Genomic DNA, 16,657 nt, shown 5'->3' with positions numbered 1-16,657 from the left:
GGTCTGGCCTATATGTGACTCCAGACCCACAGCAGTGTGGTTGACTCTGAAATGCCACTTATTCAAGAAGACGGCTCACCACCACCTTCTTGAGGGAAATTAGGGATGAGCAATAAATGCTGGCATTGCCGGTGATGCCCACGTTCCATGAACGGGAAAAAAACAGCACCCCAGCAAGAATCAGCATCTTCAGGAGAGGAGGGGTGAAAACCAGAGAAACTAAAAAACAAAATACACTGAATGACACAATAAATATTACGAGATACTGAACATTACCAATTTTTTTTAATTATTTCCGAGAATTGTACATTAAATAAGTAAACGGTTTGACAAACATTCAATAAAGAAATTAGACTTGTTAACAAAACAACCACACTCAAATATAGATTTATATACAACCACATAATTTTTTTATTTAAAAAGGAGCACTTTGATTATCTGAGCTATATTATTATTCGATAGCTGTATTTGGATGTGGGTGCATCATCACTAGACGTCAAAACGTTCAGGTGAAAGGTCATGACTAGTGATCGACCAGTGCAAACACACAATCAGTATGTGCGCTATTATCTATTCCCCCTGCTGCCTTGGTTTTACAAGCCAGTGAATTTAGTTCAGGTCCCTCACTGTGGGAGGTGAGGGGAGATCGGAGAAGGCAATCCAGCCAATGGGCCGATCAGTGATCATTTATGTTTGGAGGTACGTGGGCACTTTGATAAAATGCGCTGAGATTTCTGTAGCCCCTCCCTCGCCTCTTACCAATATTGTCTTGTGAATCGGTTATCAAGCGTGCTAGAAGTTAGCTCATCAAAGAGTGAGCACCAATCCGGAGCACACCAGAACTATGATTCAGGAGACACAGCACCATAATACGCCGACGGCCATTTTGAACAGACCAGGCCATTGAAAAAGTGAGAGTCTGGGGAGTGGGAGGAGGAGGCGGGGGCGGGGGGTGAGGTTTCTGGTGGTATTAAGTTTAGGATTTGGCACTCTTGGTAAGTCTCCAGGACAGATGACCACGGAGCAGCAACGATGGATGGGCGTGTCTAGGAAGATGCCCATAGAACCGACCATTTCACCGAACTCAAGTTACCATGGATACAGAGTGCAAGGATCTAACAAAGAAATCAGGTTAAAACTAGAAACTGGTCAATCACTAGACACAATAAAGTGTAATAAACACCAACAATTAGGGAAAGAATAGCTCTATTTAAACACATTAGATGCAAAGTGTACAAAAAAGTAAAGGGAGCATTGGAAGCAGGTGAAGTAAGGCACAAAAATATAGGGCGGAACAGTTACAGACATTTGCTGTTAACTAATTGTGACATATTTTGTCAAGGATATGCAATAACGGAGACACAGTATGGAAATTCTATTTTTATGTCAGGTAATTTTTTTTTACACTTTACGTCACCAATGTGACCTGCAGGACAAATGTTTTTCTATATTAACAGATGCAATACATAACCAGAGGGGGAACTACTGTCCTACTGAGTTTAGCATCAAACCCATTACATGCAAGGTTATTATTGGCGTCTCTGGTGGTTTATAAAGTGTAGTGCAATTTATACCTGGAGTGGGGGGGTGGGGGTTGTTAAGCCAGGGGAGGTTTATTCCTTTAGATGAGGCACGAGGGGATAATTTGTGGCCAGTGATTTGCTGTCAATGTAAACGAGTTTGTGACATCAGGAGCACAAGACTCTATCTCCTCCTTTAGGCTTGTACCCATGAGTTACATGCTTTGATACCATTCTGAGGGTTAGCTTATAATTTAACCACCTTTCTTTCGCCTCACTATGTGGAGGTCAAGATTCATTGCACCATCTCCTGCTCCAACTCCAACTCACTCTTACCCAGGACCTCACGCTGCAGAGCTTCTTACCCCTCTCAACCTTCTCTTCCTCTTACAATCTACAGGCTTTAAAAATCCAAGCTCGGCCTCAACTAACCACTACTTCCTGATTTACCTCATCTTCTCCCCAACTCCGTTCGGCCTTGCTGGTGGCCTGCACAATGGGGGTTGACCCTTCACCTGTGCTTCTCCAGTTGCTTTGTCTAAATTGGCACTTTTGAACGTCTATTCCCATTGGCTACTGTAGTCACCCAGAGTCAAAGGGACAGGTCCAGCAATGAATCTATAATTATACCAAGACATGGTTCAGTGGGTAGCACCCTCGCCTCTGAGTCAGAAGGTCGTGGGTTCAAGTCCCACTCCAGAGACTTGAGCACAAAAATCTAGGCTGACACTCCAGTGCAGTGCTGAGGGAGTGCTGCACTGTCGGAGGTGCCGTCTTTCGGATGAGACGTTAAACTGAGGCCCCGTCTGCTCTCTCAGGTGGACGTAAAAGATCCCATGGCACTATTTCGAAGAAGAGCAGGGGAGTTATCCCCGGTGTCCTGGGCAATATTTATCCCTCAACCAACATAACAAAAACAGATTATCTGATCATTATCACATTGCTGTTTGTGGGTGCGCAAATTGGCTGCCGCGTTTCCCACATTACAACAGTGGCTGTAAAGTGCTTTGAGACGTCCAGCGGTCGTGAAAGGCGCCAGTCTTTCTTTCTACAGGACGGGGGGAAGGGTCGGAGGTCAGAGTGCAGCTGCAACTCCCCGTGCCCTCGCAATTCCCACACAGCAGGTCTTCAAAATGAACTCCCGATACAAAAAGACACACCCACATCACCTAGGTCACAATCTGAGGTACTTAACCGAAGAGGATCCACCTGCTCTTTTAGATATAACAGAGGCAGTTTTCAAATTATTTGAAGAATCATGTTATCAGTAACGGGTACATTCACTGACTGGCAGGGAGCATGGATTGGAGATAGGGCTAAAACATCCATAGCACTGATTCTCTGACCGCACTCCCCTCTGGCAGTGCGGAATCAGTAAATTTGCCCTTAAATGCTAAAAATGATAAATGGCACTGCACCTCTCATAATTAATATGCGTGCATGAGGAAAGCTCACCAGCTAATCGCGCACAATTAATTGGTTAGGATCTGTAACTGTTAGCGCCAGGGCAGTAACAAGTGCAGCAAAGGTGGTCATGAGTAACTATGCGAGGAGTGAGTCTTTGGCGCAGTGGTAACATTCCCACCTCTGGGTTCAGGGTTCAAACTCCCACTCCAGACAGTCCCGACGAGCGGAGTCGGAGCTCCGGCTTTGAATTCTGGGTTGACATCCAGCGGGATACTCGCGTCCGGTGGGTGTGGGTGGCCCCCGCCCCCCCCTCATCGTATGGGTTGTGGGAGCCCATAAAACCCTCCCACCGTGTAGGACGGACCACCCTATCGACTGGTATAAGGATTGGATAGGCTGGAGTTGTTTTTCTTTGCAACAGAGGAGGTTGAGGGGAGACCCAACTGAGGTGTATAAAATGATGAGGGTCCTAGATAGAGTGGATAGAAAGGAACTGTTTCCCTTGGCAGAGGGGTCAACAACCAGGGGGCATAGATTTAAAGTAATTGGTCGGAGGTTTAGAGGGGAGTTGAGGAGAAATCCTTTCACCCAGAGGGTGGTTGGAATCTGGAACTCACTGCCTGAAAGGGTGGTAGAGGCAGAAACCCTCACCACATTTAAAAAGTACTTGGATATGCACTTGAGGTGCCGTGGCCTACAAGGCTACTGACCAAGAGCTGGAAAGTGGGATTAGGCTAGATAGCTCTTTGTCGGCCGGCACGGACAAGATGGGCCGAATGGCCTCCTTCTGTGCTGTAACTTTCTATGATTCTATGGTTGCGGCCATGGAAGGAGCGTTAATGCGGCCAGTCAGACTGTTAATCAGCCGACAAATCCTTCCACTACTTCACACTGTTCCCCAAAGGGAACAGCGAGAAGACACGAAAAGAAGAAGTAAGTATTCAGAGAGATAACGAACCAGTATCCAGGTGAGAAAACTGCTTCCGATTAAAACGATTTTGCTAATGAACTCTACAAATGTCTTTTAACAATTTATTGACGAATGTAGCACCAGGTTAGAATAGATAGAGGGCGGTGAGAAACTGGATCAGGGTATTTGAACAACTTGTATTTATATAGCGCCTTTAACGTAGTAAAACATCCCAAGGCACCTCATAGGAGTATTATAAGACAAAAAATTGACACCGAGCCACATAAGGCGATATTAGGTCAGGTGACCAAAAGCTTGGTCAAAGAGGTAGGCTTTAAGGAGCGTCTTAAAGGAGGAGAGAGAGGTAGCGAGGTGGGGATGTTTAGGGAGGGAATTCCAGAGCTTAGAGCCCAGGCAACAGAAGGCACGGCCACCAAAGGTTAAGCGATTATAATCAGGGATGCTCAAGAGGGCAGAATTAGAGGAGCGTAGATATCTCGGAGGATTGTGGGGCTGAAGGAGATTACAGAGATAGGGAGGGGCGAGGCCATGGAGGGATTTGAAAACAAGGATGAGAATTTTGAAATCGAGGAGAGTTAAGATGCAGTTTGTCTGCAGAGGCTTCATTCTTTCTCCCAATAGATGGTTCTTTGGCAGACAAGCCGTTTGTGAAGATGACAAAAAGCTTTGACTGGTGGGGGGCTTCTTTGATCTGATTTTAAGGCATTGCAAAATATTAATCAGCTCCAAAGTGTGGATTATCTGTGAAAGTAGCGGGGGGGGTGGGGTGGGGGCGGACTGATCAGGTATTGATGCACCTGTTGCCTTTTTGCCATTACACTAACTGAGATCCTCATCAGAGCTGGAAGAAAGGTTCTGACGAAAGGTCATCGGCCTGAAACGTTGACTCGGTTTCTCTCTCCGCAGATGCTGCCTGACCTGCTGAGTGTTTCCAGCATTCTCTGTTTTTGTTACTTAAAAGAAGAAAGCAGACAGAGTCTTTATGGTGAGTTTGGAATTGGGGCCCTTGGCCAAATCAGTGCTCAAAACTGTGGCCCTTCACAAAACCTTAGCAAGAGCCCTTGGGTTAGCGAGAATCCCAAGGTCTCCTTTGAATCAGTGCTGAGAGGGCAGCCCTTCAGCTGAGCACTTCCTGCTGCTGAACTTGACCCGTGCCACATTCTCCCCGTCGAGTCAGAAACATTCACTCAGCCATCTCCCTGTGGAGTAACACCTGCAACACTAAACAACAGTGCACTTCCTCTGCTAAATGGCTAGAACTGTCTTAACGGACTGATTCTAAGCAGGGCTCAGAGGACCTTGAACGAATTATAACCCCCAGAAATCCACCTCCCTGCCCCTCTAGAGATAAGACCTCTGTCTTCAGAATTCTCCAGCCATGGAAGCTGGTCCAAAGATTCCACACTTTCCCTCGTATCTAAAACCAGACAGGACAGGGAGAGAACATAAGAAGTAGGAGCAGGAGTAGGCCATACGGCCTCTCGGGCCTGCTCCGCCATTCAATAGGATCATGGCTGACCCGAACCTAGACTCACGTCCACTTCCCTGCCTGCTCCCCGTAACCCCTAATTCCCTTATCAGCTAGGAAACTGTCTATCTCCGTTTTAAATTTATTTAATGTCGCAGCTTCCACAGCTCTCTGAGGTAGCAAATTCCATAGATTTACTACCCTCTGAGTGAAGAAGTTTCTCCTCATCTCAGTTTTGAAATAGCAGCCCCTTATTCTAAGATTATGCCCCCTAGTTCTAGTCTCACCCATCAGTGGAAACATCCTCCCCGCATCCACCCGATCAAGCCCCCTCACAATCTTATATGTTTCGATAAGATCGCCTCTCATTCTTCTGAACTCCAATGAGTAGAGTCCCAACCTACTCAACCTTTCCTCATAAGTCAACCCCCTCATCTCCGGAATCAACCAAGTGAACCTTCTCTGAACTGCCTCGAGAGCAAGTATATCGTTTCTTAAATATGGAAACCAAAACTGTACGTAGTATTTCAGGTGTGGCCTCACCAGTACCCTGTATAACTGAAGCAAGACTTCCCTGCTTTTATACTCCATCCCCCTTGCAATAAAAGCCAAGATTCCATTGGCCTTCCTGATCACCTGCTGTACCTGCATACTAACCTTCTGTGTTTCATGCACCAGGACCCCCAGATCCCTTTGTACTGTAGCACTTTGCAGTTTCTTTCCATTTAGACAATAACTTGCTCTTTGATTTTTTCTGCCAAAGTGCATAGTGCAAGAAGGGGTGTCGAGGGATGGAGGGGGGAGGGGGATGAGCGCTGTTGATTGAAAACGTTTAATAATTAATGCCTGCACATCATGGGTCACAGAAGTCAATGAAACAGTCGGTATAAACGTAGATCTTTGGCATGCGGTTTTTGTTTTAGAAATGTCCGGGCAGCCCATTCAAAACGAGACTGCCCAGTCCAAAACTAGTCAGGTGGCAACCTCAGGTTGGCACAGGCCTGAGAGCTTAACCACCCGTCTTTGCCAGGGAACGATGCAATGTGTGGGCAGAGCTAAAGGTAAGACACAAGAATGTGGTTTACTTATACAGTACTGTACAAAAGGGTGAAGGTGGTAACTTTGAGACGCAGATTAACGGTTAAGTGAAAAGTATCAAACTGCCCAGTTTGACACGGTCACGCTGATTGGTCTGCATTCGCAAATTGAGAAACACTGAGCACCAATCAGAAACAAGGACGATTTTAGTCTCTCCGATAATGCACACCTTGCACAGGTTTAATTTAACACTGTACAGTACCATACACTAAACTGTAATGAACTCACTTCAGGTTACTAACAGTAATTGTTGCTGCACAAGACAGACTTTCCTTAAAAATTCAGTAGACAGTAATTCAGTGTCTATACTCACGATACAGGCCCAGCTCGACAGGACCAGCCAAACGCAAGGCCAGCCAGTTAAAATAAATCGTGACGCTAGGAGGCACTCTGAGGTCAAAGGTGGCACCGGTGTACAGCCGGCTCCAGTACAATGTCCAGGAGCAGGAAGCCCCTCCAGTTTTCTCTTGCCCCCCCCATCCTGATGCAGTGCGGCCAATTGTAGCAATACTACTGCCCCTCAAACTGAGATGAGCTATCTCAGTACAGGCCGGGATTGAACCTGGGACCTTCTGGGTCTGAATGAGATTGAAGGAGTGAAATTCAATTTGGGCTGAAGTGCCAATCGGGCGTATCGCAAGGGACATCTGTTCAACGCTCCGCTTGATATTCAGTTCTTTTGAAGGCAACGGAACCGGGGAGTGTAAGGGGAGACCGATTCGATACCACCCGTTTTGCGCTACCCCAGACAAATTTCTACCCCTAAGTCGCCACATCTGGGCCCACCGGGACACCTTTAAAGCTCTTTGAACAGCTGCAGAACAGTTTGTGCTGCGGGAGACACAGCATCTCCTGCAACCTGGGCCTCCCAACTGCCAATAGTGAGAATCTCAAAACAAGCTGGTGGCCTGCCCAAAAAACATCCTGAAATGGCGACGATTCCCCTTTAACGCTTGTCGTCCCCCCTCCGCAACCCCCCCCCCACCCCGTGAAACAATCGGCCAATACCATTTTTAGACCGGTGGAGAGTTTGAAGTGGGGAAAACAGGGTATTAAACAAAAATGACATTCTCAGCATAACAAGGAGGGAGGAAAACACCCAAATTGAATTCTGAAGCATAATACAGGAAACTTTGGTTTATCTTTGCTTGAGCCACCGGCAAAAATCAGGAGCCGTTTCATTAGTTTTTTTTTCTTTTCGTTGCTTTTTTTTCCACCAGTCAGGCTCTGCAAGGTCTTGCTGAAGCTGTTGCTAAGCTACAGAGACGCTTGCAAGGTACTGCCGACTGTTTAGAAGCTGTTGCTAAGCAACAGGGTTTGTTACCAGATACAGAGCTCCATATGTTTCAACATTAGCGCTGGTTTGTCCGGCAGTTTTGATGGGACGGCAACAGCTCGGTCCCGTCGGTGCCGGACATCACAAAGTTTCCTGTAATTACTTTGCAGAAAAACTGTCAAATTAAAAGTGAAAGGTCTGGTCCTGTTCGTTGGTCTGTTTCGTGAATAAGTCTCCAAAACATCTGCAATGTGCCAAGACATTCAAGTGCACAGATTCATTCAGAAAAATCAAACAAAAGGCTGTATCGCCGTAACAGGAGCCATATTTGTATGTTTCTGATTACCACAGTGGAGCCTCTTTGAGTTTGGTGCCCAGTTGAGGCCAGATTGATTCTGTTTAAAGGGGCAATGACCCCAAATGCATTTGTACTCCACCCAGTCACAGTCAGTGGGAGGGGAGGGCTATTCAAAAGGAATTTTAGAGCTTGGATGGAGGTTTGGGGACAATGCAATTTGTTGACGCTTCCTTGACTTGAAGCCTCTGCCCACAGTTCCTGGTTCGCTTTGTGATGTACCAGGAACTAGGGCTGGAAGAATGGAAGCTTGGTGTCATTTGCACATTTACTGCAAGGTTCTTAATCCCTTTATTGCACTGAAGAAAAAGTATCAAATGAAAAGCAACACAGCCAATGCCGCAACTCTGAAATAGAAACAGAAAATGCTGGACATTGAAACGGGTCTTACAGAGAAAGTGAGGATTTGGGGGAGAATGTTGATCCAGGGTCTCACCTGAAACCTTAACATATGCCTTCCCTCTTTCACACCCGCTGTGTATTTCCAGCATTTTCTGTTTTTATCACACTTGAAACAGGATTTGTCCCAGAGTCCTTTCAGTAATAGAAATATAATTGAGACGCACAGTGAATCCTAAAAGGTACATCACTTCACAGAGAATATTCATCGTCACGGAACTTGAACCTCGGTTAAAGCAATCTATTCTACGGAGTGGCCATTACTTTTCAGTTTTAGTTTCTGATAAAATGACTTCCCTCTTAAAAAAGCAGTAACGGATCAGGATTCATTTTAAATGTTACAGATCTCCGCACGCTGGTGTTTATCAGTGCTCTGTACCCCCAGGCAGAACACCTGGGTTGGTCCCATAGCTTCCTGTCAGCAGGTGCTTGAGACTTCCTGTGATCTGGCTACACAATGGGCCTGGTGCTGTCACCTAGGAGGTGCCAACGTCATTGATGAAGTACTGAAAGTTGCCAGTTTGCTTGCTGCCGCGTTTTATGCAGTTACGGCTGTCGGTCGGGACCCTCTGAGCTGCCATTTTGTTTTTATATTGCCCGAAGGGCTTCAGCAAAAAACGTTAAAGGGTGCTGGTGCGTGCGGGTTCACCCGATTACACTGTGGGGCAGGAGTCCGCGTGGGTGGAAACGCTGAAACGACTGTGGGCGGGAGAGACTGCACATTGCCAGCCTGTGGGGGCAGGCCAATAACATGTCCTGTTCGAGTAGGCCCAAAGCTAGAATTGTTTGGTGGCCCATGGCACCCAGCGTCAGCGGCTATTTCGGTTTGGCATCGATTGTGCCATCATGTTTATATTACAGGCCTGCCAACAGAGCTGGAGCCGGCTCCAGTGGCAAAGCTGTAATATAAGAAGGATTAGAGGGGATTTGAGGAGAATTTTTTTCACCCAGAGGGTGGTGGGGGTCTGGAACTCACTGCCTGAAAGGGTGGTAGAGGCAGAAACCCTCATCACATTTAAAAAGTACTTGGATAGGCACTTGAAGTGTTGTAACCTACAGGGCTACGGACCAAGAGCTGGAAAGTGGGATTAGGCTGGAGAGCTCTTTTTCAGCCGGCATAGACACGATGGGCCGAATGGCCTCCTTCTGTGCCGTAAATTTCTATGATTCTATGGTTCTAATTTCTATGATTCTATAAAATGCAGAATTTGTGCTAAATATCCTCCAGCAGTGATACAGTGAACAGGCATCTGAATTCAGCAATCTAGATCAGGATCTGGTGTGAGTTGGCAGCAGCAGTTTTACAGCATTAAACCTGAAAAGAGTCATAACGGCACAGAAGGAGGCCATTCGGCCCATCGAGTCCGCGCCGGCTCTCTGTTGAGCAATCCAGTCAGTCCCATTCCCCCGCCCTATCCCCGTAGCCCTGCAAGTTTATTTACCTCAAGTGCCTATCCAGTCTCCCCTTGAAAACATTGAGTGTCTCCGCTTCCACCACTTCCGTCGGCAGCGAGTTCCAGGTCCTCACCACTCGCTGCGTAAAAAAGTTTTTCCTCACATCCCCCCGTATCTCTTGCCCAAAACCTTAAATCTGTGTCCCCTAGTCCTTAGAATTGAACAAAGACTACTATCAGTAACCTTTCTCAACATTTAGGTGTATCTTCCAATTCTGATGATTTAAATGGTCCTTTAAGAACAATTCTTTGCTTGACATCTCAGCTCAGTCATTTAAATCTGATTACATGCTCAGTGAGATTCTTTTGTTTTTCTTTAGTAAAGTGCAGCTGATGATTCTAATAATGAGTTCAATACTACACTACTCATAACAGCGGGTTCAGACTCTACAGTCGCATACAATTAATAAATGTGGTCTGTTACTCTATTATTGTTACACTGTTTGGTTGCAATCTTTGAGGCGCAGCCTCGATGTGTCATGCAGTAGGTTGGATGTGGTTTTCTGCCCGCGATTCCTCACAGGATGCATTCCTGATCTGAGTAGGTCCTAAATGGAGGTGGGAAGCGTGAGAGAAAAGGGGAAAATAGATATACAGATAGGGAGGGGCAAGGGTGAGAGAGAGAGAGAGAGAATCATTGAGCAAGTCAATCTTCTTCACTCTCACATATTCCCTTCTAACTGACTGATTGATTGACGAACTTGGATGCAGGTTGTCTCAGTTTCAAAGAATTCGTGCATGGTGTGTTCGAAACATTGAGGGGGGAACACTAAAACTGGGGAGTGGGGGGCGCGGGGGGGTTAAGATACTTCTTATTTCCTTCCGAACCTCTTCACCCAATGTTGTCTGTTTATCTCCATGAGCTGTTCCACAAGGTAGACCAGGACGTGTGGCGGGCAGATTCAACTGGCAGAAATGTCGGACTCAAAACAAATGACTTCAAGGCTATCAAGTTTGGATCTTAAAAGAATTCACGGACACTTTGTTTTAATTTATAAAAGGGTCATTTTGCAAGCCCCCACTCCAGTGTGAAGCCTCCCTTTAGTGTTATAGTCCTATCTCTGACCTGTGCTCCACCGAGTGAAGCTTCACACTGGAACCTCACCTCACAAAACGACTCCATAGTCTGTGACTACTTGAGTTATGATGGGATGAGTATATATTGTCTGCCAAAATGATAGTCTTGATCACTGAAAGATGAGACTGAAAGTCTAGTCCATCTATCCGTTGGCCGATCCCATGTTTAGGAAGGCAGTATACAAAAATTCAGTTGTGGCTACTCATTCAAACCTTCAAGCAGTTTACAGGCAATGTTCCCTTTACAAGCTGCACTTTGTTCGGCCTGTTTCTTTCAGTGCGTGGTCCCTTTAAATTCCTGTGCACGTGTGTTATTTCCAAGGGTATGCTGATGGGGTGAGATGAAGAGGGGTGGGAGGAGGCTCTTGTGGAGCATAAACACCGGCATGGACCAGTTGGGCCGAATGGCCTGTTTCTGTGCTGCACATTCTATGTCAGTCACCTCATTGCTGTTTGTGGGACCTTGCTGTGCGCAAACTGGCTGCCGCCTTTACCTACATTACAACAGCGATTACACTTCAAAAAGTCATTCATTGGCTGTGAATTGCTCTGGGAAGTCCTGGGGCTGTGAAAGGCGCCAGATCAATGCAAGTTCGCACACTTTAATTCTATATTTCTTCAATATTACAATTTCAGTTTTAAAAAGTGTCGCCACAGCCTCTTAACTCCCTATTGTATGAGATCACGCCACCCTCCTGACATTATGGGGGAAAAATTCAGTATCGCCCCATTTGGGGCGCCGTTATCGGCCGTGCACAAAGTTTAGCGCCTGGCGCTAATTATCGCCTCCGACAGCAAACTTGGCTTTTATCGCCCCTGGAGGTGATTGGAGCGCTAAATCAGGCGCATCACACCTGTCTTAAGGCGTAAACGCCGAGGAGCGAGGCGCTACCTCAGCGTGCTGGCGAAGCAAGGAAGGGCAAATCAAAATAAACCTGCAAAGTGCTGCTCAGTACTCAAAACTCCTTCACACAGCGTTGAATCTCTCCAGAAGTCTCTCTCTCTCTCTCTCTCAGAATGCGTGGTGCAAAAATGTCACCGACAAAAAACGGTCGCCTTTAAATAGCGCTCCCCTAGTCCCTTTCTGACAGCATAACGCTCCCCTCAACCTGTCGTTGCTAGCGGCAGGCGGTAAGGCAGGGGGCGCCACTCAATATCCAGTCCGGGGTGCTAACGGGGCGCTGCGCACTCGAATGACGTCACAATCTGCCGGCGCAGGAGATCGTGGCGGAAGCGTTTAGCGCCACCGCAAAATGTCTAGTTAATTTCGCGAGCGGTACAAACATCACCGCGCCCGGCCTCTAGTTGCTTTGCGCCCCAATTGGCGCCCTCTTAAGGCGCTAACAGGAGGCGCAAACAACTGAATTTTTCTCCCTATGACTATTGTGCCATGGTAGTCCGCATCAGAATAATCAGACACGGACTCTGGACGGAGTGGGCTTGACGAGCCAGAAGGTCTTTTCTTGCTCCGGAACTTATCGACAGTGGAGCCATCAACTAAGAACACCTTTCAGCCAATCCGCTTTCATTCAAATACGCTCTGACTGAGCGCTGAATGAGCAGTCAGGACGTGCTGTTCTATAGGTTACGTAACTGAGCTGGATCAGGTGGAAAATGACCCCACTTTCCTTCACAAAAGTCACATTGAACCTGCAAACCAAATCACAACAGATTATTTCATCAGGCTTCTGAGCCAAGGCAAGGTATTAGAAGCATGGTTTGAGCAGAGTGGGGGGGGGGGGGGGGGGGGGGAAAGGGCGGGCTTATTACTTACATAAGCAACTAGTACGAATGACACCAAGTCTGCTAATCATTCAAAAGCAAGCACCATCATGATACACCATCACGAGATCACGGAAACATTGCAACACCAAGTTGTCAAGTGTCAGTTCTGGGTTAAGATTTAAATGTTGGGGCTCTCACTGTCTCAAAGTGTCACCTTGTTCATTTTCAGTGCAGCTGGCAGTTGCTATAATCAGAAACATACGTGGTATTTCTTTTGGGGGGGGTGGGGGGGTGGGTTGGGGTTGGATTTTTAGGCCGCATTATTTAAAGTATATAAAAATAAATAAGATTCACGAGTAACCATCACTGTCAATCCAGTGGGTCATCCATTCCTTCTGATATTGCGTCTTTTTTTCATCCATGTGTAGCTGTCGCTCTTCTTTTCCTATCCGCACGGCGTGGTATTGTGGCACGGTGTCATTGTAACGGGAACGCTTAAAAAATCCACACTGCCAATGAGAGAGAGAAAGAGAAGGCCATTTATTTTTGCTTTCTAATCTGTGTGCAAAACAAATCACAGCCTTGGCACCAGACCGCGGGCATCCTTCGCTTTCTTTAAGCAGCACGTGGCATCGGTGGCATCAGATGTGGTTCTCCCCCTGCCACCCCAACCCCTTACCCAATTTCCGCCCTTCATTTCCTTAAGGTGCTGTCTCTTTCTTGGGTGTAATTCTGTCAGCCGCGTCCTAAAAGGCCATTCTTCATGTGTGAGCCCAAATACTGAGCGTCAGCCTGCTATTTGACCACGGGCGGCATCACAGCTGAACCTAATAATCCTATCCTCACCTGTGCCATTTCCAGCTGATTTTTTTCCCCCTCTCCCTCCTGGGAAAAGGGGAAGCGCAACGAGACCTGGGTGTCCTTGTGCACCAGTCGCTGAAGGTAAGCATGCAGGTGCAGCAGGCGGTTAAGAAGGCAAATGGTATGTTGGCTTTCATAGTGAGAGGATTCGAGTACAGGAGCAAGGACATCTTGCTGCAGTTGTACAGGGCCTTGGTGAGACCACACCTTGAGTATTGTGTGCAGTTTTGGTCACCTTATCTGAGGAAGGATGTTCTTGCCATGGAGGGAGTGCAGCGAAGATTCACCAGACTGATACCTGGGATGGCAGGAATGACGTATGAGGAGAGATTGGGTCGATTACTCGCTGGAGTTTAGAAGAATGAGAGGGGATCTCATTGAAACTTATAAAATTCTAACAGGACTAGACAGACTAGATGCAGGAAGGATGTTCCCGATGGTCGGGGGAGTCCAGAACCAGGGGTCACAGTCTAAAGATAAGGGGTAAGCCATTTAGGACAGAGATGAGGAGGAATTTCTTCACCCAGAGAGTGGTGAACCTGTGGAATTCTCTACCACAGAAGGCAGTGGAGGCCAAATCATTAAATATATTCAAGAAGGAGTTGGATATATTTCTTAAGGCTAAAGGGATCAAGGGGTATGGGGAGAAAGCAGGGACCGGGTACTGAATTTGGATGATCAGCCATGATCGCATTGAATGGCGGAGCAGGCTCGAGGGGCCGAATGGCCTACTCCTGCTCCTATCTTCTATGTTTCTATGTTTCCCTGTCTCAAGGACACTTTAGCCAATTGTAACCCTCTATCATTGATCTCCACCGAGATCAACTAAGTCAGCACAGAGCAGTGGGGGGAGTGGGGTGGGGGGAGCGGGCATGGGGGAGGCTGAAGCTGGGGCCCACCCCGTCCCTACTGTTCGTTTGACTTCTGGCCCACTCCATTTTCTGGGCTTTTTAAAATAGGCCAAGGTGCCTTTTTGCTTTTTGCGGCTTTGCATGACGCAACATCCGAGATAAATCACAAAAGGGCACATCGATCACGTCAGGCCACAAATCAGGCCCAACGGTTCCTTCTTGTGAGCAGCATCCTTGCTGGAAAATATGGTATTCGTATTGATTGAGGTACAGGAGACCATTGTCTAGGGGCTGAGCGCATTGTCCATTCTACACCAGTTACTCCCACGATCAGAACGCGTGACTAATGGGAACTCACGCTGACGCAAGGAGCGCTTCTGACGCTGGGACCGGGCAGGTTGTCTAAAGGACAAAGCCCCACGTGGCACCGAGCTCCAGTTATCCTTCAGCGGCTGAAACTGACACCAGTCACAAAGTGGGGAAATGGGAAAACAAATCCTCCCACTGGCAAATTCTCATTCTTCCCAAGAGACCTTTAATAGAACACAAGTGTCTCAGGTTTAGAGCCAGGCTGGGAATGAATCTTCCGAGGCCTAATGGATGCTTGCAAACAGACAGGAGTCGGAGAGCATCAGAGAGAATGTCAGGACGAAGATGGCACTCGTGCTCGGCTTAGGAATTGGGGCGTGCCCGTTTTGGGGCGTGCCGGGGTGGGGGGACGCAGAGTACGAGCCCTGTGGCCTGAATGGTAAGGCCTGAGGTACCCCTGATATTGGGCTTCGATCCTCAATACCAGGGAGCCGGTGAGCTGAGGTGATCAGCCAGTGAAGGGTCATTGGCGATCGGGCCGCTGCGACGCGAGCACCGTCCCTCAGGTAACTTCACTGGAAGACAAAATCAGAACGGGGTGCAAAACGAGCATTGCGCCAGATCCCGACAGTTTCCTGACCGATGGGCGAGGTTAAAATTGCCTGCCAAGTGTCCGCAATCTATTCCAACATGGGGGCGATTACAGTCAAGCCCAGTCCTGTCTGCACCCCGATCTCCGCACACGCACTTGCTAGCAGGGGTCACTGGCGAGTGATCAGGAATGGAACCCTGGGTGATTATTTCCCACTCCCCACCACCCCCCCCCAACTCCTCCTTCTGCCCTAACTCAGCACAGACTAGGGATCAAACTTGGGACCTTCTGGTCTGTGTGGTTCAATATTACCCCAGCTATTCACAATATATATTAATGATCTAGACGAGGGAACTAGATGTAATAGCTCCAAGTTTGCAGACGACACAAAGCTGGGTGGGCGTGTGTGCTGTGAGGAGGATGCCGAGAAACTCCAGGATGATTTGGACAGGTTGGGTGATTGGGCAGAAGCATGGCAGATGCAATTTAACGTGGATAAATGTGAGGTTATCCACTTTGGTGTCAAAAACAGGAAGGCAGTCTGAATGGCAATAGATTGGGAGAAGGGGAAGTGCAACGAGACCTGGGTGTTCTTGTGCACCAGTCGCTGAAGGTAAGCATGCAGGTGCAGCAGGCAGTTAAGAAGGCAAATGGTATGTTGGCCTTCGTAGCGAGAGGGTTTGAGTACAGGAACAAGGATGTCTTGCTGCAGTTGTACAGGGCCTTGGTGAGACCACACCTTGAGTATTGTGTGCAGTTTTGGTCGCCTTATCTGAGGAAGGATGTTCTTGCCATGGAGGGAGTTCAGCGAAGATTCACCAGGCTGATACCTGGGATGGCAGGAATGATGTATGAGGAGAGATTGGGTCGATTGGGCTTATATTCGCTGGAGTTTAGAAGAATGAGAGGGGATCTCATTGAAACTTATAAAATTCTAACAGGACTAGACAGACTAGATGCAGGAAGGATGTTCCCGATGGTCGGGGAGGCCAGAACCAGGGGTCACAGTCTAAGGATAAGGGGTAAGCCATTTAGGACAGAGATGAGGAGGAATTTCTTCACCCAGAGAGTGGTGAACCTGTGGAATTCTCTACCACAGAAGGCAGTAGAGGCCAATTCATTAAATATATTCAAGAAGGAGTTAGATATATTTCTTAAAGCTAAAGGGATCAAGGGATATGGGGAGAAGGCAGGAACAGGGTACTGAATTTGGATGATCAGCCATGATCTCATTGAATGGCGGAGCAGGCTCGAGGGGCCGAATGGCCTACTCCTGCTCCTATCTTCTATGTTTCTATTGCTTCTAGCTACAAGGTCATCGGGGGAGCTCAACT

At 47.5% G+C, this 16,657-nt stretch overlaps 1 protein-coding gene across 4 annotated transcripts in view; it reads right to left on the bottom strand.

Moving 5' to 3' along the window:
* Nucleotides 1-266: 266 nt before the first annotated feature.
* The window catches only part of LOC147096996 (integrin alpha-7-like), a 277,843-nt gene continuing 261,452 nt past the window's right edge, over nucleotides 267-16,657 (bottom strand). For 3 of the 4 annotated variants that reach the window (XM_085972716.1, XM_085972713.1, XM_085972714.1), the window contains one exon: nucleotides 267-13,219. In XM_085972716.1, the coding sequence (XP_085828842.1) occupies nucleotides 13,061-13,219 (159 nt within the window). In that variant the 3' untranslated portion in view covers nucleotides 267-13,060. The remainder of the gene's footprint in view (nucleotides 13,220-16,657) is intronic. The other variant, XM_085972715.1, reaches the window with a different exon arrangement.

Source organism: Somniosus microcephalus, chromosome 33 (genome assembly GCF_052327205.1).
Source record: "Somniosus microcephalus isolate GS21.2 chromosome 33, FLI_Smic_1.0, whole genome shotgun sequence".
NCBI classification, from domain to species: Eukaryota; Metazoa; Chordata; class Chondrichthyes; order Squaliformes; family Somniosidae; genus Somniosus; species Somniosus microcephalus.
This window is presented reverse-complemented; position numbering and strand designations above follow the sequence as displayed.